At 42.3% G+C, this 25,409-nt stretch overlaps 2 protein-coding genes across 2 annotated transcripts; both read right to left on the bottom strand.

The window, feature by feature from the left end:
* Positions 1 to 589: 589 nt before the first annotated feature.
* LOC308353088 (olfactory receptor 13C7) lies at positions 590 to 1,549 on the bottom strand (the record flags this gene model as incomplete). Its single annotated transcript, XM_080819745.1, has 1 exon — positions 590 to 1,549. The coding sequence occupies one exon, from the start codon at positions 1,547 to 1,549 to the stop codon at positions 590 to 592; it is 960 nt and encodes a 319-aa protein (XP_080675871.1).
* Positions 1,550 to 21,173: 19,624 nt separating this feature from the next.
* Positions 21,174 to 22,130, bottom strand: LOC308353089 (olfactory receptor 13C7-like; the record flags this gene model as incomplete). Its single annotated transcript, XM_080819746.1, has 1 exon — positions 21,174 to 22,130. The coding sequence occupies one exon, from the start codon at positions 22,128 to 22,130 to the stop codon at positions 21,174 to 21,176; it is 957 nt and encodes a 318-aa protein (XP_080675872.1).
* Positions 22,131 to 25,409: the final 3,279 nt, after the last annotated feature.

Raw genomic sequence — 25,409 nt, forward strand, 5'->3', positions numbered from 1 at the left:
GGGATCGAGCCCCGCATCGGGCTCTCTGCTCAGCAGGGAGCCCGCTTCTCCCTCTCTCTCTCTCCCTGCCTCTCTGCCTACTTGTGATCTCTGTCAAATAAATAAATAAAATCTTAAAAAAAAACTAGTAAGAAAAATAACATTGAAAGATGTGCCATTTTATCTCCAATGTGGACAGTTTTTGGTACTGTTGTGTCATGAGGTTTTGCCCCACACTGCCTTCCATGCCTTTTTTGCACAAAAGGATCTTGGATCTTCATGTAACTCAGAAGAACACTAAGCTGTTTTTCCCAAAACAGTGAAGCAACTGCTCACAAGGGTGAATTCAGATGTGCCCGGAACCGGAAAATCACTACTTGTTTTTTTAGTAGCACCCATTTGATCCCCTCAAGTCCCACCCTGCCAGGTTTTAAGTTTCATCATTTTTACAACTTGGGTCCAGTAATAGCCAAAGTTCTCCATTATGTATGTAATTCTATTTTCTGGTGATCATTCTTCACGTATCTCTTCTATGGGGATACGTTCTTCGGACATTCATGGATGTGAGAGCCAAGAGCACAGAACTACAGTGACATTTGTCCTCCATATATCACTGGGTAAAGCATTTCTGACTCACCAGGTTCCTCACGGCAGCCTTCACATCCTTGTTCCTCAGGCTGTAGATGATGGGGTTGAGCATGGGGGTCACCACCCCATAGAAGAGGGAGGTGAGCTTGTCTGAAACATCCTGCTTGTCTGCCCCCAAGGGGTCCTTGGATTTGGGCTTCCCGTACATGAAGAGGATGGTCCCATAGAAGACGACCACCACTGCAAGATGGGCGGAGCAAGTGGAGAAGGCCTTTTTCCTCCCCTCAGCTGAGGGGATCCTCAGGATGGTGGCGAGGATGAAGATATAGGAGACAAAGATGAACAGAACTGGGATCCCCAGAAAAATCACATTTGTCACTCCCATACTGATCACATTGATGGAGATGTCAGTACAGGCCAACTTCAGGACAGCCAGGATCTCACAGGTAAAATGGTTGATGATGTTGTTCCCACAGAAGGGAAGCCTCATTGCAAGGGATGTTTGAACCATAGAGGCAGCACTTCCAGCTGCCCAGGAGCTGACAGCCATGGGCACATAGGCAGCCTTGCTCATGACCACGGGGTACCTAAGGGGGTTACAGATGGCCACATAGCGATCAAATGCCATCATGCCCAGAAGCACACACTCTGTGGCTCCCATGGCAAAGGAGAGAAACATCTGCAAGGAACAGGCTGAGAAGGAGATGGTTTTCTTGGGGGTCAGGAAGCTGTCGAGAATGAGTGGGACTGCAGAGGTTGTGTAGCAGATGTCCAGAAAGGAGAGGTTCCCTAGGAAGAAGTACATGGGTGTGTGCAGGCGGGAGTCAAGGACAGTCACCAAGATGAGGACCCCGTTTCCCAGCAGGATGACCAGGTACATCAGGAGGATGAGCACAAAGAACGTTTTCTCCAGCTTTGGGTGAGCTGAGAGGCCCAGGAGAATAAATTCTGTCACAAAGACAGTCTGGTTGGCATTTTCCATGACATGTCACCTCTTTCAACAGAGGGAACCACTTAGAGATCCAAACTCAATATTCTTTGTCTTGCTTAGGTCCAGGTCCAGATTGTTCTGGAGTTCTGGTTGGGCTGAGTGATTAGGAAATAGTCTTGAAAGTCCACAGTATCTATTTCTTCCAAGAAAAAAGAGCAATAAAATCAGAAATTACTTTGGACCCATAGGACTTCAAATTTGTAATATTTAAAATGATGATTCTGATAATTTAATACATTTGATCAGGGATAAGACATATAACATTCATTTTTATGGTTCTATGTCCATATGGCAGTTCATCTCATTCAACTTCAATCAGAAAAGTGACTTTACATTTCCTTCACGTTCTCCAACTTCGTGCCAGTTACTAGTGAAATGATTAGTTGTGATTGCATATTTTCTTTCTTCTCTCCAGATAATTCTAAGAGAAAACATACTCCTGTTGTTCCCAACAACATGTTCCCAACAATATGTTTCTCATGGGTCCCACCTGCTCCAGGGCTTTCCATCCATCTGTATTTCCATCCGTCCATCCACCCATCCACCCATCCACCCATCCACCCATCCATTCATCCAATAGTGTCTGACCATCCTTCCACTAAAATATTTGTTGATCACCTAGTATGTGGGGATGAGAGTTCCTATGAGAAACAGGGGTGCCCCATGGACCAGACTTAAGTGTACTCACAACTTAGCAGGAAAGGGAAGCAGAAGGGTTCAAGAGAGGCTAAAGTGTCTGAAAGGGCATCCAGGGTATTGATGGGACTAGAGTTATGGAAGGCTCCTTTGATGATACAGAATCCAGCTGGGCTTTCAAGGACAAAAAGAGACTGGGCATGCAGAGGTGGAAAGGGAGGTAGTGTGGGTTTGGTGTGAGGGGGTCTCTAGAGTAACTTCATGCTCTGGAAATGCCGGTATGCCCCAAATAGTTTGAACCTGATGTTCCACGAAGATAGAGGACTGGCTCTAAAAATGCACAGTGGATCACAGCTTCTGGAAGTCTAGCTCTCTTAGATAACTAAAGCAGTGCTTTTTTTTCTTATTTTACTGGGTCACCCTTCCTCTGGATGAGCATCCTTATAGGAATCAATGAACATTAGTAGTCCTTGAGCCTTTTGACTCAGCTGCTAGGTATGTCACCCAGACTAGTATTCTGTCACTGATTATGCTCCCCAAGTAATCTAGTCCAACCCTCTCTCCCATTCTAGGTCATTTTCTGCACTGCACTGATGCATGGCTTTCAGTTTCAGTTTGGTATCTTTTAAAAACAAAGAGCTCACTATATTCCCAAACAGCATACTGCATTATTTGCAGAGCACTAATGTATTAGAAAATGTTTCTTCACATTGAACCAAGCAGGGGACTTTCTAAGAGTTCCTTACTCATGATGATAGTCAGCTTCCTTCTGGAACTGCTTGAATCTGTGGAAAGTGATCAGGTCTATAAGGCAAAGATTTAGACTGTATTCTTTTTAACCTTCTAACCTGCTGTGTAGACTTCTGTTACTTCCTTCCCTCTCTTACATCCTCAGTTTACCCTATTCTGTATTGGGATTATAAGAGATCAAGGATGTTCAAACTATCTAGGAAAGAGAATTATTATTTTATTTAGGAAAGAACTTTCATTTTCTTAACTTTAGAACCCTCGAACATAAAGCAGAGCTGCTCTTGTTAAAGTGGGGAAGGAGGATTGGGAAGGTCTGGGCTACTCAGCCAGTGAGGCTCCTTCAAGGCATTGCAGGCAATTTAAAGGGCGCCCTCTGGAGCCTAACTCTGGGACAACTCCAGCCTTTCCATGACTACTATGTGAATGAATGATGCTCCCTGGAGTTATACAAGGAGGACAAGGGGAGATGGAGAGGAGAAGGGAGTTGAGGGAAATTGGAAGGGGAGGTGAACCATGAGAGACTATGGACTCTGAAAAACAACCTAGGGTTTTGAAGGGGCGGGGGGTGGGAGGTTGGGGGAACCAGGTGGTGGGTATTAGGTAGGGCACGGATTGCATAGAGCACTGGGTGTGGTGCAAAAACAATGAATACTGTTATGCTGAAAAGAAATTAAAAAATTTTAAAAAACCATTATGTTCTTGGAATAAAACATTATGTTCTTATTTAAAAAAAAAAAAGAAGAAGAAGGGGCTCTGAAACCGTGGGCCCATCTCATTTCTGAGGGTGTCTCCAAAGTTAGATGAGTCCATTAAATGAGACTGAAAAGTTTCATAGGCTTCTTGCCATCTAGGTTTTTCTGATCCAGGAAGAAGGGGTTTGTGCTGCCCTCGGTCATTGTAAGACCACTGAAATTGCTTTATCTCTTCCCTTGTCAAGTTGCAACCCCTTTGAAAAATCAAGTCAGAAGCTGGAAATTTTACTGTGCTAATAAAAGGTTGAGGATCACTCTGATAAGAACTCTCACTTACCTTTATCGGGAACCTACTGAGAGGGGCACCTGGGTGGTTCAGTCATTAAGTGTCTGCCTTTGGCTCAGGTAATTGAGCCCCGCATTGCGCACCCTGCTCAGCGGAAAGCCTGTTTCTCCCTCTCCCACTCCTCCTGCTTGTATTCCCTCTCTTGCTATGTCCCTCTCTGTCAAATAAATAAATAAAATCTTAAAAAAAAAAAAAGGAACCTACTGGGAAAGTGTCTCTACAGTTTGGGAATAGTGTATGGGCCAGAAATAACAACAATAGTTTGAAAGGCCCAGGCTGAGATGCCCACCTCTGATTTAAAGAAGGGGTGAAAACCAGTTCTTCCCACCTGTGTTGATACTGTATTGTAGGCAAAATCTCCAAAGGAACAACCAGAAGGCAACTTGAAATCAGTGCAGTAATTGGGACTGTTGTGCTCCCTGAAGTGATTAAAAGTTTGGAATTGCAATCATACAAAGTAAGAAAACTTTTTATACTTCTGGGACAACAACCCCAGGATCTAATCATGCTGAAAACATTCTAAGAAGTCTTCTTTTTCTCTTTCCTTCATTCTTGCTGGAACTTTCCATTCTTAATCCACTGAAGGACATCAAGGAAAGTTTTTTCATGTCCTGCTTGAATTTCTACAAACTTCAAAATGCTTAATATTCTTGAGAAGAGGAGCAGAGAGATATGAATTATTTACAAGAATTCTATCTTCATGACATTACGGAACCAGCAGCTGTGGGCACAGTGCTTCTAAGTCAAGTGCTCAAGGCATGGCTGTGGACACTTGGGGGGAACTTCCACCTAGAACCCTGAGGAGACTTTAAGGAGCAGGAGATTTCTGGCCAGGACTTGAACAATGGGGGAGAATTTACACACGAAGAGATAGGAAAGAGATGGGGGAAAGGGAAAACTATCTTGGGGACAGAGCTTGGCGGGTCTTCAGCTTGAGTATTTCTTCCGTAGCCTTAAGAAGTCATGTGTTTGAAAAGCATCATGGAACAGGAGGTATAGAAAAAGCCCAGGGAAGATATTCTATGCTCGTGGAACCTGGAATGCGGTTGCAGACTCTAGGATTCCTTTTGCTGATTCTTGCCTACTGTTATTCATGGCCTTGTGTGATCCCTTTCTCTTTAGTAGCTTGCTTCTGACCAAAAGGCTACACTATCTGGGTTTGATGAAACAAACTGTCATATTGGAGAGGCCTGTGTGGCAAGGAACTGAGGGAAGTCTCTGGCCAATAGGCAGTGTAGAACTGAGGTCCTCAGACCAAATACCTTCAAGTTACATGGCCAACCACCATGTAAATGGGCTTAGAAATAAAGCTCTTCTCTCATCCCCAAGTGAAACCTCCAGAACAGATCCCAGCCCTAGTCAACATCTTGACTGCAGTCTTATGAAAGACCCTGAAGCAGAAGACCCAGCTAATCTGTGTTCATATTTTTGACCTACAGAAACTGTGAAATAATACACATATGCTCTTCTAAGCCACTAACTTTTGGAACAATTTGTTTTGCAATAATAAGTAACTGATTCATGGAGTATGGTTATGTGCTATGAGGAAGAAGCTAGGAAAAGAAAGAGGCGACATATCTATGAAAAGGTTGTTCACTGAATGGGACCCTTCTACTTCCCCAAAATTCTGTCTCACTGCCAGAGGACATTGGGGATCAGAAGGATTTTCCTCATCCTGGACCAAATCTTGCTTATCCCCCTGCAGCTCTACCTGGGTCCTTGCACAGGACATGGTTCCTTCTTCTTGTGTATCAGCCTTTCAAAAATAAGAAGTCAATAAGTCATTGTAGACATGCTCAGTTATACTGAAGATGTGAGCTGGAACTAAGCACAACATTCCTTCCACAATAATTTTACAAGGAACTAACAGTAACTAAACAGTAACTCAGCAAATATATGATGAAATCATGACCAAGAACCATCCTGGGAAACCAGTCCCTAGCATCAGACCAGAAGGAAGAAGGAATCTTGGGCCCTCAAATGAGCTGCATATGAGAGGGACTTTTCACTATGATTTAGAGCGAAGAAACGGTGACAAATACAATAACAAGCTCCTAAAAGAATACACCTTCCTATTGTGTTGAAGCTTCTAGGAAGTCCATTAGACCAATTTGTGCCTTGCCAATACCAGTCATTATAACAAATCCATACATTTAGGCAGACTGATAGAAAGTTGTTCATTTTGGTGGGGGGGGTAAAATTTACTTACAGTGAAATGTAGACATCTTAAGCAGATCATCCAATGAGTTTTGACAGATGTGCACACCCATGCAACCCAAATCCAGTCCAGTTAGAGAATATTTCCAACACTGCAGTGGGTTTCTTATGCGCCTTCCCAGTCCATCCCCAATACCACCCTGCCAAGAGCAATCTCCATTGTTCTGATATATTTCACCTTTTTAGAAACATCATATAAATAGAATCATGCAGTAAGTATTCTTTTGTCAAAGTCTTTATTCAGAATGATGTTTCTGAGATTCATCTATGTTGTTAAATGATTTGGTGATTTGTCCTTTTTTATTACTGAGTAGTATCCTATTAATATGACCATCCCAGTTTGTTTATCTTTTTTTTTTTAATTTTTTTTATTTTAATAAACATATAATGTATTTTTATCCCCAGGGGTACAGGTCTGTGAATCGTCTGGTTTACACATTTCACAGCACTCATCCTAGCACATACCCTCCCCAATGTCCATTTCCCCACCCCCCTCTCCCATCCCCCTTCCCCCCCGCAACCCTCAGTCTGTTTCTTGAGATTGAGTCTTTTATGGTTTGTCTCCCTCCCAATCCCATCTTTTCATTTTTTCTTTTCCTACCTCCCCCCAAACCCCCCCACCTTGCATCTCCACTTCCTCATATCAAAGAGATCATATGATAGTTATATTTCTCCGATTGACTTATTTCGCTAAGCATGATACCCTCTAGTTCCATCCACGTCGTCGCAAATGGCAAGATTTCATGTCTTTTGATGGCTGCATAGTATTCCATTGTGTATATATACCACATCTTCTTTATCCATTCATCTGTTGATGGACATCTAGGCGCTTTCCACAGTTTGGCTATTGTGGACATTGCTGCTATAAACATTCGGGTGCACGAGCCCCTTCGGAGCACCACGTTTGTATCTTTAGGATATATACCCAGGAGTGCAATTGCTGGGTCGTAGGGTAGCTCTATTTTCAGTTTTTTGAGGAACCTCCACACTGTTTTCCAGAGTGGTTGCACCAGCTTGCATTCCCACCAACAGTGTAGGAGGGTTCCCCTCTCTCCGCATCCTCGCCAGCATCTGTCATTTCTTGACTTGTTAATTTTAGCCATTCTGACTGGTGTGAGGTGGTATCTCATTGTGGTTTTGATTTGTATTTCCCTGATGCCGAGTGATGTGGAGCATTTTTTCATGTGTCTGTTGGCCATCTGGATGTCTTCCTTGCAGAAATGTCTGTTCATGTCCTCTGCCCATTTCTTGACTGGATTATTTGTTCTTTGGGTATTGAGTTTGATAAGCTCTTTATAGATTTTGGATACGAGCCCTTTATCTGATATGTCGTTTGCAAATATCTTCTCCCATTCTGTCAGTTGTCTTTTGGTTTTGTTAACTGTTTCCTTTGCTGTGCAAAAGCTTTTGATCTTGATGAAATCCCAATAGTTCATTTTTGCCCTTGCTTCTGTTGCCTTTGGCGATGTTCCTAGGAAGAAGTTGCTGCGGTGGAGGTCAAAGAGGTTGCTGCCTGCATTGTCCTCAAGGATTTTGATAGATTCCTTTCGCACATTGAGGTCCTTCATCCACTTTGAGTCTATTTTCGTGTGTGGTGTAAGGAAATAGTCCAATTTCATTTTTCTGCATGTGGCTGTCCAATTTTCCCAGCACCATTTGTTGAAGAGGCTGTCTTTTTTCCATTGGATATTCTTTCCTGCTTTGTCGAAGATTAGTTGACCATAGAGTTGAGGGTCTATTTCTGGGCTCTCTATTCTGTTCCATTGGTCTATATGTCTGTTTTTGTGCCAGTACCATACTGTCTTGATGATGACAGCTTTGTAATAGAGCTTGAAGTCTGGAATTGTGATACCACCGACTTTGGCTTTCTTTTTCAATATTCCTTTGGCTATTCAAGGTCTTTTCTGGTTCCATATAAATTTTAGGATTATTTGTTCTATTTCTTTAAAAAAATGGATGGGATTTTGATAGGGATTGCATTAAATGTGTAGATTGCTTTAGGTAAAATAGACATTTTCACAATATTTGTTCTTCCAATCCATGAGCATGGAATATTTTTCCATTTCTTTGTGTCTTCCTCAATTTCTTTCATGAGTACTTTATAGTTTTCTGAGTATAGATTCTTTGCCTCTTTGGTTAGATTTATTCCTAGGTATCTTATGGTTTTGGGTACGATTGTAAATGGGACTGACTCCTCAATTTCTCTTTCTTCTGTCTTGTTGTTAGTGTAAAGAAATGCGACTGATTTCTGTGCATTGACTTTATATCCTGACACTTTACTGAATTCCTGTATAAGTTCTAGCAGTTTTGGAGTGGAGCCTTTTGGGTTTTCCACATATAGTATCATATCATCTGCAAAGAGTGATAGTTTGACTTCTTCTTTGCCGATTTGGATGCCTTTAATTTCTTTTTGTTGTCTGATTGCTGAGGCTAGGACTTCTAGTACTATATTGAACAGCAGTGGTGATAACGGACATCCCTGCCGTGTTCCTGACCTTAGCGGAAAAGCTTTCAGTTTTTCTCCATTGAGAATGATATTTGCGGTGGGTTTTTCATAGATGGCTTTGATAATGTTGAGGTATGTGCCTTCTATCCCTACACTTTGAAGAGTTTTAATCAGGAAGGGATGCTGCACTTTGTCAAACGCTTTTTCAGCATCTATTGAGAGTATCATATGGTTCTTACTCTTTCTTTTATTAATGTATTGTATCACATTGATGGATTTGCGGATGTTGAACCAACCTTGCAGCCCTGGAATAAATCCCACTTGGTCGTGGTGAATAATCCTTTTAATGTACTGTTGGATCCTATTGGCCAGTATTTTGGTGAGAATTTTCGCATCTGTGTTCATCAAGGATATTGGTCTGTAATTCTCTTTTTTGGTGGGATCCTTGTCTGGTTTTGGGATCAAGGTGATGCTGGCCTCATAGAATGAGTTTGGAAGTTTTCCTTCCATTTCTATTTTTTGGAACAGTTTCAGGAGAATAGGAATTAATTCTTCTTTAAATGTTTGGTAGAATTCCCCTGGGAAGCCGTCTGGTCCTGGACTTTTGTTTGTTTGGAGATTTTTGATGACTGTTTCAATCTCCTTACTGGTTATGGGTCTGTTCAGGTTATCTATTTCTTCCTGGTTCAGTTGTGGTAGTTTATACATCTCTAGAAATGTATCCATTTCTTCCAGGTTGTCAAATTTGTTGCCATAGAGTTGCTCGTAGTATGTTCTTATAATTGTTTGTATTTCTTTGGTGTTGGTTGTGATCTCTCCTCTTTCATTCATGATTTTATTTATTTGCGTCCTTTCTCTTTTCTTTTTGATAAGTCTGGCCAGGGGCTTATCAATCTTATTAATTCTTTCAAAGAACCAGCTCCTAGTTTTGTTGATTTGTTCTATTGTTTTTTTAGTTTCTATTTCATTGATTTCTGCTCTGATCTTTATGATTTCTCTTCTCCTGCTGGGTTTAGGCTTTCTTTGTTGTTCTCTCTCCAGCTCCTTTAGGTGTAGGGTTAGGTTGTGTATTTGAGACCTTTCTTGTTTCTTGAGAAAGGCTTGCACTGCTATATATTTTCCTCTCAGGACTGCCTTTGTTGTGTCCCACAGATTTTGAACTGTTGTGTTTTCATTATCATTTGTTTCCATGAATTTTTTCAATTCTTCTTTAATTTCCTGGTTGACCCATTCATTTTTTAGAAGGATGCTGTTTAGTCTCCATGTATTTGCGTTCTTTCCAAATTTCCTCTTGTGATTGAGTTCGAGCTTCAGAGCATTGTGGTCTGAAAATATGCAGGGAATGATCTCGATCTTTTGGTACCGATTGAGACCTGATTTATGACCCAGGATGTGGTCTATTCTGGAGAATGTTCCATGTGCACTAGAGAAGAATGTATATTCTGTTGCTTTGGGATGGAATGTTCTGAATATATCTGTGATGTCCATCTGGTCCAGTGTGTCATTTAAGGCCTTTATTTCCTTGTTGATCTTTTGCTTCGATGATCTGTCCATTTCAGTGAGGGGAGTGTTAAAGTCCCCTGCTATTATTGTATTACTGTCGATGTATTTCTTTGATTTTGTTATTAATTGGTTTATATAGTTGGCTGCTCCCATGTTAGGGGCATAGATATTTAAGATTGTTAGATCTTCTTGTTGGACAGACCCTTTGAGTATGATATAGTGTCCTTCCTCATCTCTTATTATAGTCTTTGGCTTAAAATCTAATTGATCTGATATAAGGATTGCCACCCCAGCTTTCTTCTGATGTCCATTAGCATGGTACATTGTTTTCCACCCCCTCACTTTAAATCTGGAGGTGTCTTCGGGTCTAAAATGAGTTTCTTGTAGGCAGCATATGGATGGGTTTTGTTTTTTTATCCATTCTGATACCCTGTGTTTTTTGATTGGGGCATTTAGCCCATTAACATTCAGGGTAACTATTGAGAGATATGAATTTAGTGCCATTGTATTGCCTGTAAGATGATTGTTACTGTATATTGTTTCTGTTTCTTTCTGATCTACTACTTTTAGGGTCTCTCTTTGCTTAGAGGACCCCTTTCAATATTTCCTGTAGAGCTGGTTTGGTGTTTGCAAATTCTTTCAGCTTTTGTTTGTCCTGGAAGCTCTTTATCTCTCCTTCTATTTTCAATGATAGCCTAGCCGGATATAGTATTCTTGGCTGCATGTTTTTCTCGTTTAGTGCTCTGAATATATCATGCCAGTTCTTTCTGGCCTGCCAGGTCTCTGTGGATAGGTCCGCTGCCAATCTAATGTTTTTACCCTTGTATGTTACAGACTTCTTTTCCCGGGCTGCTTTCAGGATTTTCTCTTTGTCGCTAAGACTTGTAAATTTTACTATCAGGTGACGAGGTGTGGACCTATTTTTATTGATTTTGAGGGGCGTTCTTAGCATCTCCTGGATTTTGATGTTTGTTCCCTTTGCCATATTAGGGAAATTCTCTCCAATAATTGTCTCCAATATACCTTCTGCTCCCCTCTCTCTTTCTTCTTCTTCTGGAATCCCAATTATTCTAATGTTGTGTCGTCTTATGGTGTCACTTATCTCTCGAATCCTCTCCTCGTGTTCCAGTAGTTGTTTGTCTCTCTTTTGCTCAGCTTCTTTATTCTCTGTCATTTGGTCTTCTATGTCACTAATTCTTTCTTCTGCCTCATTTATCCTGGCAGTGAGAGCTTCCATTTTTGATTGCACCTCATGAATAGCTTTTTTGATTTCAACTTGGTTAGATTTTAGTTCTTTTATTTCTCCAGAAAGGGCTTTTATCTCTCCGGAGAGGGTTTCTCTAATATCTTCTATGCCTTTTTCGAGCCCGGCTAGAACCTTGAGAATTGTCATTCTGAACTCTAGATCTGTCATGCTACCTATGTCTGTATTGATTAGGTCTCCAGCCTTCGGTACGGCCTCTTGTTCTTTTTTTTGAGGTGAGTTTTTCCGCCTTGTCATTTTGTCCAGGTAGGATTTGCTTTCTCCTGCTGTGGAATTCCGCTGTTCTTGGTGACTGAAGTTGGTTTTGGATGGTTTCTTGTTGATCTTCTGGGGGAGGGGCCTGTTGTAGTGATTCTCAAGTGTCTTTGCCGCAGGCGGAATTGCACCGCCCTTGCCAGGGGCCGGGCTAAGTAATCCGCTCGGGTTCGCTTTCGGGAGCTTTTGTTCCCTGAGCGCTTTCCGTAGAGTTCCGGAGGACGGGAATGAAGATGGCGGCCTCCCAATCTCTCGGCCCAGAGGAGCCGAGAGCTTGGGGTTCCGCTCCTCAGTGCGCTCTCAGAGCAAAGCGCCCAATAGCCCCGCCTCCCTGGCTTGCGGTCGCGCCTCAAGGAAAGCAGTCAATTGTTGGAGCTGGAGAAAAGCGCCGGGTCGCTTTTGTCTCCGTGGCCTCCGGCCGCGCTCCGAGCCCACCCAGCCTGCGACCGGCACAGGGTAACCCCGGGCTTAGAGCTCACTCCTCGGCTTTGTCGCTATAGCCGGCTTCCCCGCTCTAATACCTGCGAGCTCTGCGGCACTCAGACACCCCCAGTCCTTCTGTGACCCCGCGGGTCCTGGGGTTATGCTGACCCCACCTGGGTTTCCCCCCAGTTTAGGCTCTGGAGCGATGTCTCCCAGTGGAGCCGACTTTTAAAAGTCCCGATTTTGTGCTCCGTCGCTCCGCCGCTTGCCGGGTGCCGGCCCCTCCCCCCGGGGTCTATCTTCCCGTCGCTTTGGATTCACTTCTCCGCAGGTCCTACCTTTCAGAAAGTGATCGATTTTCTGTTTCTGGGATTGTTGCTCTTCTTCTCTTCGATTTCCCGTTGGATTTATAGGTGTTCACAATGGTTAGATAAGCTATCTAGCTGATCTCCTGCTACCCGATGTCGTCTCAGCCTGCTACTTCTCCGCCATCTTGACTCCTCTCAGTTTGTTTATCTTTTCTCCTTGTTGATGAGCATCTGGGCTGTTTCCAGTTTGGGCTGTTAAGAATAGTCATTTTTAACATTCTCATACAGTGGGGTGCCCTGGGTGGCTCAGTCAGTTAAATGTCTGACTCTTGATCTCAGTTCAGGTCTTGATCTCAGGGTTGTGAATTTGAGCCCCGAATTGGGCCCCACACTGGGAATGGAGCCACTTACAAAAACAAACCAACCATTCTCATACAAGTCTTTTTTTTTTTTAATTTAAATTCAAGTCAGTTGATATATAGTGTAGTATTGGTTTGGGGAGTAGAATTTAGAGATTCATCGCTTATGTATAATACCTAGGGTTCATCCCAACGAGTGCCCTCTTTATTTTATTATTTTTAAATTATGTTCACTTAACCAACATATAGTACATCATTAGTTTTTGATGTAGAGTTCAGTGATTCATTAGTTGCATATAACCCCCAGTGCTCATCACAACATGTGCCTTCCTTAACACCCATCACGCTGTTACCCCATCCTCCCACCCCTTCCCTTCTGTAACCCTCAGTTTGTTTCCCAGAGTCCAGAGTCTCTCATGGTTTGTCTCCCTCTCTGATTTCTTCCCATTCAGTTCTCCCTCCACTCGCCTGTGGTCCTCCGTGCTATTCCTTATGTTCCACATGTGAGTGAAACCATATGATAATTGTCTTTCTCTGCTTGACTTATTTCACTTAGCATAATCCCCACCAGTTCCATCCATATCCATGCAAATGGGAGGGATTCATCCTTTTCGATGGCTGAGTAATATTCCATTGTATATATACATGTATATCCCCTCCACATCTTCTTTATCCATTCATCTGTTGAAGGACATCTTGGCTCCCTCCACAGTTTGGCTACTGTGGAAATTGATGCTATGAACATTGGGGTGCATATGCCCCTTCTTTTCACTACCTCTGTATCTTTGGAATAAATACCTAGTAAGTACAATTGCTGGGTTGTAGGGTAGCTCTATTTTTAACATCTTGAGGAACCTCCATACTGTTTTCCAGAGTGACACGTGCCCTCTTTAATACCCATCACCCATTTAGCCCATCCCCCCACCCACCTCCCCTCCAGTAACCCTCAGTTTGTTTCCTAGAGTTCAGCATCTCTTATGGTTTGCCTTCCTCTCAATTTTCATCTTATTTTCTTTTTCCTTCCCTTCCCCTGTGTTCATCTGTTTTGTTTCTTAAATTCCACATATGAATGAAATCATGTGACATTTGTCCTTTTCTGACTGATTTATTTCACTTAGCATTGTAACCTCTAGATCCATTCACATCATTGCAAATGACAAGACTTCATTCTTTTTGATAGCTGAGTAATGTTCCATTGTGTATGTGTGTGTGTGAGTGTGTGTGTGTATGTGTGTGTGTGTATGTGTATGTGTGTGTGTGTGTATATATATATATCTCATATCTTCCATTCATCTATTGATGGATATCTGGGTTCTTCCCATATTTTGGCTATTATGGATATTGTTGCTGTAAACATTGGGGCTCATTGCCCCCTTTGAATCACTATGTATTCAGATAAATACCAAGTAGTGCAATTGCTGGGTCATAGGGCAGCTCTTTTCCAAACTTTTTGAGGTATTTCCAAACTGTTTTCCAGAGTGGTTGTACTATGTTGCATTCCCACCAACACTGTAACATGGTTTCCCTTTCCCTGCATCCTTGCCAACATCTGTTGTTTCCTGAGTTGTTAATTTTAGACATTCTGACTGGTTTGAGGTGGTATTTCATTATGGTTTTGATTTGTTTTTCCCTGATGCTGAGTGATGTTGAGCAGTTTTTCATGTGTCTGTTGGCCATTTGTATGTCTTCCTTGGAGAAATGTCTGTTCATGTCATCTGCCCACTTCTTGACTGGATTATTTGGTTTTGGGGTGTTGAGTTTGAGAAGTTCTTCAGAGATTTCAGATACTAGCCCTTTATTTGATAAGACATTTGCAAATACCTTCTCCCACTCTGTAGGTTGCCTTTCAGTTTTTTTGACTGTTTGCTGTGCAAAACTTTTTTATCTTGGTGAAGTCCCAATAGTTCAATTTTGCTTTTGTTTCCATTGGCTTTGGAGATGTTTCTAGCAAGAAATTGCTGCAGCCAACATCAAAGAGGTTGCTGGGTGTGTTCTCCTCTAGGATTTTGATGTATTCCTGTCTCACATTTAGGTCTTTCAACCATTTTGAGTTTATTTTTGTTGCCCAACCTGATAGTCTCTGTATTTTAATTAGTATGCTTAATCTACTTCTAATTAATGTAATAATTTATTAGTTGGATTTAGATTTACTATTTTCTTTTTTATTTCATTTTTAAAGTTATTATTATTATGGCATGTGTTTACTATTGTTTTATTGTTTTCCATTTATCTCATCAATTATTTTCCCTCTGTTTTTCCTTTCCTTCAATCTCTTGGGTTAATTGGATCATTCTTAGAATGAATTCAATTTTAATTTATCTATTGGCTTTTGGGCTGTATCTCTTTGCCTTATTTTTCAGTAGCTGCTCTAGAGATTACTGCACTCATCTGAATCTTTTAGCTTCTCAAAATTATTACTCAAACAAGAATATATAAATCAATCAGGAAAACAAATTAATAAATTAATCCCAGTGACAGACTACTTCTACCAGAATATTCTAGGTACTTGATATTCAAGGTGTAGTCTAAGACTAGTAGGGAATCACTTGGGATTGTGTTAGAACGGCAGAATCTCTAGTCCCACTCCAGATTTACTAAACCATAATATGCATTTTAACAGAATACCCAGATAATTCACATGTACTTTTTAAAGTTTAGGAAGGACTGTCCTCAGTAATTAATTGACATTCTGCAGTAACACAGTACAAATATTAGACACATGAGGATCCCTATTTGATGACGTCTATCACTTTTTGGAATCCACCATACCATGATCATCTTCAGTCAACTTGCATAGTTTTGTTTGCTCCTGTTGTGAGTACTATCCCCAAAAGACCACAACCACACAACCAATCTTCTGTTTATTATCAGTTCCTTGGCTTTCTGGGTTATTCTGAAACCTGATGCTTACCAAGTCCCTCTAAAATGGAAAATGCACAATGCTTTTGCTCCATGCAATGCCACATTTATTTTATTTTATTTTATTGTGAAATGTTGTCTTCTATCTCCATAGCTGTGTTGTGCTGACAGTGGAATAACTTCTGGGCTGAAATGATAGCTCTCTCAAAAGCCAGACAACCTGATTCCAAATTTCTGAGATATGGCCCTACTATTGGATACATAGTAGTCATAGGTTGAGTTTCCCAGGTAATAGACTCTGAGGAATTCAACATATGCATTTTGTTTATTTTTTTTAAGATTTTATTTATTTATTTATTTGACAGAGAGAGAGAGAGAGCACAAGTAGGCCAAGAGGCAGGCTGAGGGGTGGGGGGAAGCAGGTTCCCTGCTGAGCAGAAAGTCCGATGCAGGGCTCTATCCCAGGACCCTGAGATCCTGACCTGAGCTGAAGGCAGAGGCTCAACCCACTGAGCCAACCAGACGCCCCTCAACACATGTATTTTAGTGGGACACAGACATTTAGTCCATAGCAACCCTCATTGTGTAAAAGCAGCCCTATCTCCTCCTGATGACTGCGATCAGTTATATATAATTAGGATAGTAACTCCTTTCCTTGCCTCTGGTCTCTTGGCATAAGAAGTTCAACATGACTGGGGGATAGCCACAGCTTTAAGTTTGGTAGAAAAAACAAAATGTAAAGTTCTTATAGAAATTTGTCCTTATATTTATGGTCAATTGGCTTTCAAAAAGGGGCCAAGGCAATTGAGGGGGGCAGGAGGGGAGATAGTCTTTTCAGCAAGTGCTCTGAAACAATTGGATAGTCATATGTAAAAAATAAATAAGACACTTATTTCACACCGTACAAAAAGTTAACTCAAAATAGATCACAGACCTAATTGTAAAACTTAACTATACAACTTCTAGAAGAAAACATGAGAGAAAATCTTTGTGACCTTGGGTTAAGTAAAGGTGTCTTAATAAGACACCAGAATTTATATTTTTTTTAGGATTTTTTTTATTTTAATAAACATATAATGTATTTTAATAAACATATAATGTATATAATGGTGTGTGAATCGCCAGGTTTACACATTTCACAGCACTCATCATAGCACATACCCTCCAAATTTTATTTTTAAAAATTGATTATTGTACTACAAAATTTAAAACTTTTGTTTTTCAAATGACACCATAAAAATGAAAAGACAAAAGTTGGGTGAGCCTGGTGGTGGGTATTATGGAGGGCACGTGTTGCATGGAGCACTGGGTGTGGTGCATAATTCTGGTAAACTGAAAAGAAATTTAAAAAAATTTTAAAAATTATTAAAAAAAAGAAGACAGAAAGGACTGAAAATACTCACAAATTATATATATGATAAAGGACTTATGTCCATACTACATAAAAAACTCATACATAGGACTAGGGGTTCCTGGGTGGCTCACATGGGTAAGTTCCCGACTCTTGATTTCAGCTCAGGTCATGATCTCAGGGTCCTGGGATTGAGCCCCACATCAGGCTCCATTCTAAGTGGGAAGTGTGCTTGAAGATTCTCTTTCTTCCTCCCTCTGCCCCTCTCCCCCTCCCCCACTCACGCTCTCTCAAACAAATCTTTAAAAAAAAATAAAACTCCTACATATGACTCAATAATAAAAAGACAAATAGCCCAATTTAAAGTATCTTCACCAAAAAGGTATGTGAATGACTAATAAGCACATGAAAATATGCTCAACATTAGTGCCCATCAGGGAAATGCAAATTAAGACTACACTAAGATGCTACTACACATCCACTACAAGAGCTACATTGAAAAGACTTTTAACACCAAGTGTTGGTAAGGACAGAGAGAAACTGGACATGTCATACATTGTGGTAATTTAAAATGATACAGCCACTTTGGAAAATAGTTTAACAATTTCTTAGAATTAAACACATTTGTACCATATGACCCACTAATTCCAAACGAAGTTGTGTACTTGAATGTTCATAGTAGCATCATTATGCATGATAGACATTTGGAAAAATCCAAATGAATAGATATATATCAATGAATAGATATACACAATGTGGTAGATCCATAGAATACTTGTTTGTACAAAAAGGAGACTACTGATATGTGTTATAACTGGATGAGTCTCAAAAACATGCTAAATGAAAGATGCCAGACACAAAATCTACATACTGTATGGCTCCACTTATCTAAATTTCTAGAAAAGGCAAATCTGTCTAGAAATGAGTTGATTAGTAGGTACCTGGGGCTGGAGTTGGGGATTGACTACAAATGGGCACAAGAGAAGTTTTTGAAATGATATAGATGTTCTAAAATTTGTTTGTAGTGATAACTGCACAACTGTATAGATTGATCAAAAATCACTGAACTGTGTAAGTTATACCTCAGTTAAGTGCTACAAATATCTTGAAATATCTTGAAATATCATATTTCAAGTATAATTGATGACAATTGATGATGAAGCTCTTTCTACATCCCCTGGTGGAAGCAACCCTCCATTAGGAACTAGGATCCTTAGGCCTATAAAGCCCGGCATTACAGTGACTGAAAGCTCAAATTCCCCCAGGAGGTCCTTGGAGGTGATGTAAGCAGAGCTATTCTTGCTACCACTCTTGATTCCTGGACTGTGTATTTTGCCTGTTGGGAAAACAGTATCATAAAACAGTCACTGATTTAGGGTTCATACTGCATTGTAGAGAGTGGCACCCCATTCTTGAAGAGTATTCTCTCTAAGCTGGTGCTTTAGCTGTGCTTTCAAAAGACCATTATGTCATTCTCTTGGGCCAGCTCCTTCTGGATGGTGCCGTATATGGAAGGATCGGTGGATCCCATAATCATGATCTCACAGCTATACCAACTATGCTAAGTGAATCTTGGCCCAAAGAAATATAATGCAGGATCCTCTGTCATTAAATCAGATCCTCTGTGAGTTTTCACATGGTGATGTTGGCTGATGCCCTACAGAGAGGAAAGGTAACCCATACTCAGAAGAGGTGTTAATTTTAATCAAGGTGAATCATTGCCCTTTCAGAATGGAAACGACCTAATGCAATCAGCTTACCACCAAGTGGCTGACTAGTCTCTTCGAATGAAGGTTGGTCTCTGTTGCTGGCAGTTTGAACAGTCAACTACTGCAGTAGCTACATCAGCCTTTGTGAATGAGACCCTGCTGTTTAGCAAATAGCCTCCTGCCATCATGGCTACTCAGTTCATTGTGCCAATGACAGGGGTTGGATGACATCAGCTCCTTAAGAGCCTGTGTTCTGTTTGGTTGTTGAGCCTAGTGGGGAAGAAGGAGGCTCTGAAGATGCTCCTAGCACATGAACAGCTAAAAAGGTGAGAGAAACCTCAGCTTCAAACACTGAAATACTGCTGTAAGACAGAGTGGGACTCTCCCACCAGAGAATAGAACGAGAGATCCAAGGAAGTTCACGGGTGGGCATCACCTCAGATTTAGTACTCCCACTTCGTTGTGTGGAAGAACATACTGGAAATTCTTTCAGAGCATACACTCTTGGTCTCTTGGCTCCATGTGGGAGGGCAGGGATTTGAACCCAGAACTTCTGGACATGTTCCAAATTTACAGATGATAGGATCCACAGAGGTGAAAACCACCATAGCAGGAAGGTAGTAATTGATGACATGAAGCATTACATATGGAGCTAACAACAGCTGTTTTAAAACTGAGTTCTAGAAGATTTCTGCTGTGCCTTGTAGCCTGGCACTCTTTGCACAAGGCACACTATAGAGACTATCTACTTTATACAAGGTGGTAATCATATTAGATAAAACTTTTGTTGCTCTCCCTCAAAGAAAGTAACTTAATCTAGATTAGGGAAGATGGAATCTAGTGCAAAGATAGAGGTGTGTTCTTTAGAAGCAAAAGTGCAGGAATATGGACCAGGCCTATGGAAAGTTAGAAACCAAGAACTGGGGACATATGGGATGCCCTCATCATCTTTGCTCTTTGGCTGTTCTTTTTTATTTTTTCCTCTTTGCAAACTTGTTTTCTCTTTACCACCCTAGTACACATGGGCAAACACAATTACCCCAAAACTCCTAAGTGTGTGTGTTATGGATCCAGTGACCCACTCCTTGGTTATTAACAACAATCCCCAAAACCTTGCAGAAAGAATCTGATTGACTTAGGCAGGGTCAGTGTCACACAGCACAGACATGAGTACCTCATCTATGTGGATAAGGAAGAGGGGTGACTGGGAAAAATGCCCAGAGAAATGGGATTGTTGGCTCGCAAGTTAGAAAGCCAAACAAAAAGGTGCTATAAAAATAAATTAGAATTGATTCAGTTAAGTGTGGAATTGAACTCTCTCTTCAAATGTCATAGGGCTTCCACAGAGGAGTTATTTAACATATTTCAATAATAATAATAATGTTCATTTATCAATTTGGAAGATATTCTTTGCTAGTCTTTGTGCATTTTATATTTTTGCATGTGTGTATGCATGTGCTTTATTTTAAGTTAATCCTCACAATAACTCCATGGAATTGGCTTAATTATCTCCATTTTGCAAATTAGAAAGCTTAGAGTCTACAAGATAAAGTCACCTTTTTTTGTTTTGTTTTGTTTTAATGTACCTGAAATTTCACAGGCAGAGGCACCTCCCCATAAGTCAGGCTCCAAAATCCATGTTCTTAACCACAAGGGTAATTACAGGTAGATTTTTAGCAACTGGTGCCAGGGTCCAGTCCAAATCCTGAAGAGAGAGAGGGAACTGAGTTTGACCACTGGGGTCTGGATGATTGCAAACACTAATTCTAGGGAAATGAAGGAACTCAGAATATAAACTTTGCAGTGTAGTAATAATGAACTAGAGAGTGTTAGAAATTTTATTCTTGGCCTACAATATCTGGACTTTGATTGGCGTTGACACAAAGTCCCCCTTCATAAGTTTGGGTAGGAAGAGATGTGCTTTATGTACAGTAAAAGAAGATGGAGGTTCCCAAAATTGGTTCTAAGACATTAAGCAGGAAATAATCAAACAGCAAACACTCTGGGCTCCTTGCAGGGTGAAATAGTGTCATTTGGGATGTCTTGGTGTTGGTGATTTTCCAAAATGGCAGGTTGGTTTCATTTTGGACACCAACGAAAAAGTGACTTTTCCTCACTGCCACCTTCCTTCCCCATTGCACAGTAGAGCAGAAACAACATAATGGCACATACAACCTGCAGCTGGTCTGCACAGGAACAAGGAAAGTGTGTTTTTCGTTTGAAGTTTTAATTTTTACTTGTTTTTTCATAATAAAAATAAAACTTAATAGTCACTTATTCTCATATCTAGGTGATTTAGCACAACCCCTTCTTTATTCTAAAGGCTTGATGTTCCTGTATCAGTCATTTGGGAAAGCCCCACCTTGATGTGCATCGTTTGGGCAGTTTTATGATGGAACTGATGTGTAGGACCATCAAACAAATCCATATATATGAAGTAGCCATTTCCTAGGGGATCTGTGTGCACAGAACCACAAGATATGCTCCTTCCTTCTACTCACTGGGCAAAGCATTTATGATTCACCAGGGTCTTCACAGCAGTCTTCACATCCTTGTTTCTGAGGCTGTAGATGATGGGGTTGAGCATGGGGGTCAACACCCCATAGAAGAGGGAGATGAGCTTGTCTGAAACATCCTGCTTGTCTGCCCTCAGGGGGTCCTTAGATTTGGGCTTCGCATACATGAAAAGAATAGTCCCATAGAAGATGACCACCACAGTGAGGTGGGCAGAGCAGGTGGAGAAGGCCTTTCTCCTCCCCTCAGCTGAGGGAATCTTCAGGATGGTGGTGAGGATGAAGATGTAGGAGACAAAGATGAACAGAACTGGGACCCCCAGGAAGATTACATTGGCTACCCCCATGCTGATCACGTTGATGGAGATGTCAGCACAAGCCAACTTCAGGACAGCCAGGATCTCACAGGTGAAGTGATTGATGACATTGTCCCCACAGAAGGGTAATTGTACTGCAAGAGAGATCTGTACCAAGGAATTGGCTCCACCAGCCACCCAGGAGCTGGCCGCCATGGGCACATAGGCGGCCTTGCTCATGACCACGGGGTACCTGAGTGGGTTACAGATGGCCACATAGCGATCAAATGCCATCATGCCCAGAAGCACGCACTCTGTGGCTCCCATGGCAAAGGAGAGAAACATCTGCCCAGTGCAGGCTGAGAAGGAAATGGTTTTCCTGGGAGTGAGGAAGCCATCCAGGACTAGAGGGATGGAAGAGGTTGTGTAGCAGATGTCCAGGAAGGAGAGGTTCCCCAGGAAGAAGTACATGGGTGTGTGCAGGCGGGAGTCAAGGATGGTCACCAGGATGAGGACCCCATTGCCCAGCAGGATCACCAGGTACATGGACAGGATGAGCACAAAGAATGTTTTCTCAAGCTTTGGCTGATCTGAGAGCCCCAGCAAAACAAATCCTGCCAGAACAGATTTGTTGGCCACTTCCATTTTAAATTCTCTCTTCTACCCTCAGGAAAACTGAGGACAGCAAACACATGTTTATAGGGATCACTATGTGGGGATAACAATGAGATCCTTCTAGAATTTATTAATTAAATTTACCCTTTGTCATGCCAGTGTATAATATCAGCAGCAAAGTTCTAAAAATCACTGTCCACTGAAATACCTTAAAAGCCGGGATATATCAAATCAAAAGCAGAAAGAGCAGCCCTGGAAGCCTAACCAAACCTCAATATATGAGAGAACTTTAGCCAAATCGATAGTATTGACACACTTGAAGGAAGGGTCTCTATGGGAACATACAAGAGGAACCTTGAGGGTGTGCTGCACACATGGGTCCAGGGCACCGACTGACTCTTCTGGCCAGCCCTGCCTGCCCACGGTTGTCCCTGCAGTGTCCTTGGGGGCTTCAAGCTGTCATACTCAGTGATGCTAACCCCTGGCATCACCTCACTCACTCCCCTGGCTCTAATTCTGTGTTTGTATAGTAATTTTGTAACTATAATTTTGGCTCCATGTGGAGTCCTACATGGAGAGATCCTGATGGGCAGAGGCCAGGAACATTAAGACCTGCCTACCATTTATATTTGTTACTTTATGTCCGTTTTATACTTCATTTCTTGTGAGTTTGGCTGGAGATCTCCCTTCATTGCACTGTCAGTAGGGAAAATCTGGCTAATAGTTCATTGAGACCCCAATGGAAGCACTTCCACATTCCCCCTCTGTAACCATGGCCTTTGTCCACAGCATTGCAATTCTGCACCAGCCCCCAGGACTGGGGAGCAGGAGTAAAATCCAAGGACAAATGTCCCTCATGCCTCCCAGTGTGAGCATTTGCCATTTTGTGAGCAGGCTCTATGCTTTTGTGGCTGTTCCGTAGGCTACAAATCCCCACTCAAACCCTTCCGTATGTGCGTTGACCGTTAAAAGCATGGCAAAGTCACGGTAATGCTTTCTACTCCACAGAAAAGCAGACCATTCTATCCAGCCTTGCAGAGGGGTCACTCCAAAGAGACATTGTACATATAACGTACTCCTGTTGCGGAGACCAGTAAACCCAATACATCAGAGGAAACCTCAGGCCTTGGCTTCTCTTGTTAAACAGGAGGAAAGAGAAGCTCACAAGTGCTCCCCTGTTGTGCCAGAGCAGATCTACTGAGGAGCAAAGGACCCATTATGAAATTCTGGTCATCCTTGCTTTCCCTAGGACACTCAGGAAAAATAGAGATGCCACACCTTTCTCTAAGATGTCTGCCTTATAACAGAGCTTGGGGCGGGGGACAGGGCCGGGGGGTCCCTGGGCTTCACACATTGCCTCTGTGACTCTTACACTATTTCTGCTAGTCTGAAGATATCCTCAAGCAATTATCAGAGGAGATTAACTGTGAGAATTGGGAACATTTGGAAAAAAAGAGATCTGTTTTTAGAGACATGAGTACTATTGGCTGGAGAATCTCAGACTTGGCAGGAATGTTGTAATGTAACTGGTTTGCCTCTTTCCCCTCAATTGTATGAGCATCTGTGAAACGCAATTTTCCCACTTTTGCTTTGAACACCTTGAGCTATGTTGTATCATTCCTCTGTCAGACTGTTCCTCTGCCTTGACTGTTGGAAAGTTTTCCCTCACATCAAGCACAACTTTCTTCTTTTAAGGTTATCCCCACACTGTACCCCCTGCCCCATCCCTACACTGGCCTATACTCCCAGGACATGCCTGCTTCCTTCCCTTACCAAAGCCTTTCATGGACATGGGAGCTGTGACCAGGTCCCCACTCTCAACCATGTTTTTCCTCTCCCACCTACTTGAAGAAGTTCTGGCCAAAGAGAGAGCTCAGTCTACATCCAGTATGGAGTTGGAGATGAGGCCATGGTGGGGTTGGGAGCTTACCTGGAAAGAAGGTTTCATGCTAGAGAGGATGCTGGAAGGCTTCTGGCTTTACAGGTGATTGCTTCAATTGCCCACCTGGACCATCCCCTGTCTAGCTCTATCTGTTGAGGCTGGGCCTGGAAACCTGCAGCCAGTTCTGTTTAGCTGTCTTGGAGCTAAGTCGTTCCTTCAAATTTCACAGCCAGGTAAAGAACATTCAGGGCTGGCCGTAGCCTAAGGAGTTCTCACCACTCCCTTTCCTGGCCTTCTCCAGACCCAGTGAGATAATAGCCGGAAGGACATCTCGAGTTGCTGTTTCCCAGAGGTCCTGGCAGCCGTGTCCAGCCTGCATGCTTGGGGCAGACGCACTTTGTTCTCTGCTGCTTGCCCTCTCTCCATAGGTTCTGTCGTGGAGCCATGCAGCAATTTAGAGTTTCTAGTTGTTTGGGGCCAGTTTTAATCCCAGAAGCAATTTAAAGTTTGGCAAAGGCCTCACAGGAGTTTAGGGCCTGTGTCCTATGAACCCAATTAGAGAAGTTGTAGACAACACTGTAAATCTCAACTCTCACTACAAAGAGAGGTTCCTTAGATTAGAAAATTTCTGTCCTCTCCTTGCCAACCTCCCAGAAGTAGAGAAGATAACTAAGGTCTGACTGTGCTTTTACCACAATGGTATCTGTTAAAGGAGGCTTGTACTTGTCTTTGCAAGGCTAAGAGTCCCAACAAGAGGTGGAAGGTATGCCCAGGCCCTGGCAGACACACTGAACATCTTCATGCTTCAGGAGCTGACCCTTGCTGCTGTCCCTCGGCACCCGCCCAGAACTACCAGCTCTAACCCTTAACCTCAAAGACAGGAAGCAATAGACATGTACCACAGGTCAGCACCAGGCACTAGAAAGAGGACAGAAATGACAAGGGTGGCACCTCTGATTTCCAGAAATGTCCCAGTGACAGCTATAGTCTGAGAGATGATTGCCTGCCGCCCCCAAGCTATATGGGAGCCCAGAGCAGGCAAGAGTCAGAGGAAGGAGGTCAGGGCCGTTTAGGTCCCCACTAAGAAGCAACTCTTCCCGTGTCCTGCCATGGCTATAGTAACGTGGGTAACAAGGATTATGGATTGCAGAAGAGGACATGAGGGCAGAAGAGAGCTCTGGGCTTGGTGAGAGAACAACCAAGTTTAGCTTTAAAAGCTGCTCTGGAGTTACAGGCCAGGCAGGGAACTAGGTAACTAGCATTTTGCTAAGAGTTTTTGTTTAGTTAGAGATCTTTGGTGATGGGGAAGCAAAAATCCTTCAGGTAAACTCAGCTGGGGTCCAGGAGGTGAGAGTCAGGCAGTCCAGAGCTTGGCCACGCCTGCTCAGCAGGGCCTGAGGACAGGAATCTTCCCTTAGAAGTTGATG

The sequence above is a fragment of the Martes martes genome, assembly GCF_963455335.1.
Source record: "Martes martes genome assembly, chromosome: 12".
In the NCBI taxonomy this organism is placed as follows: domain Eukaryota; kingdom Metazoa; phylum Chordata; class Mammalia; order Carnivora; family Mustelidae; genus Martes; species Martes martes.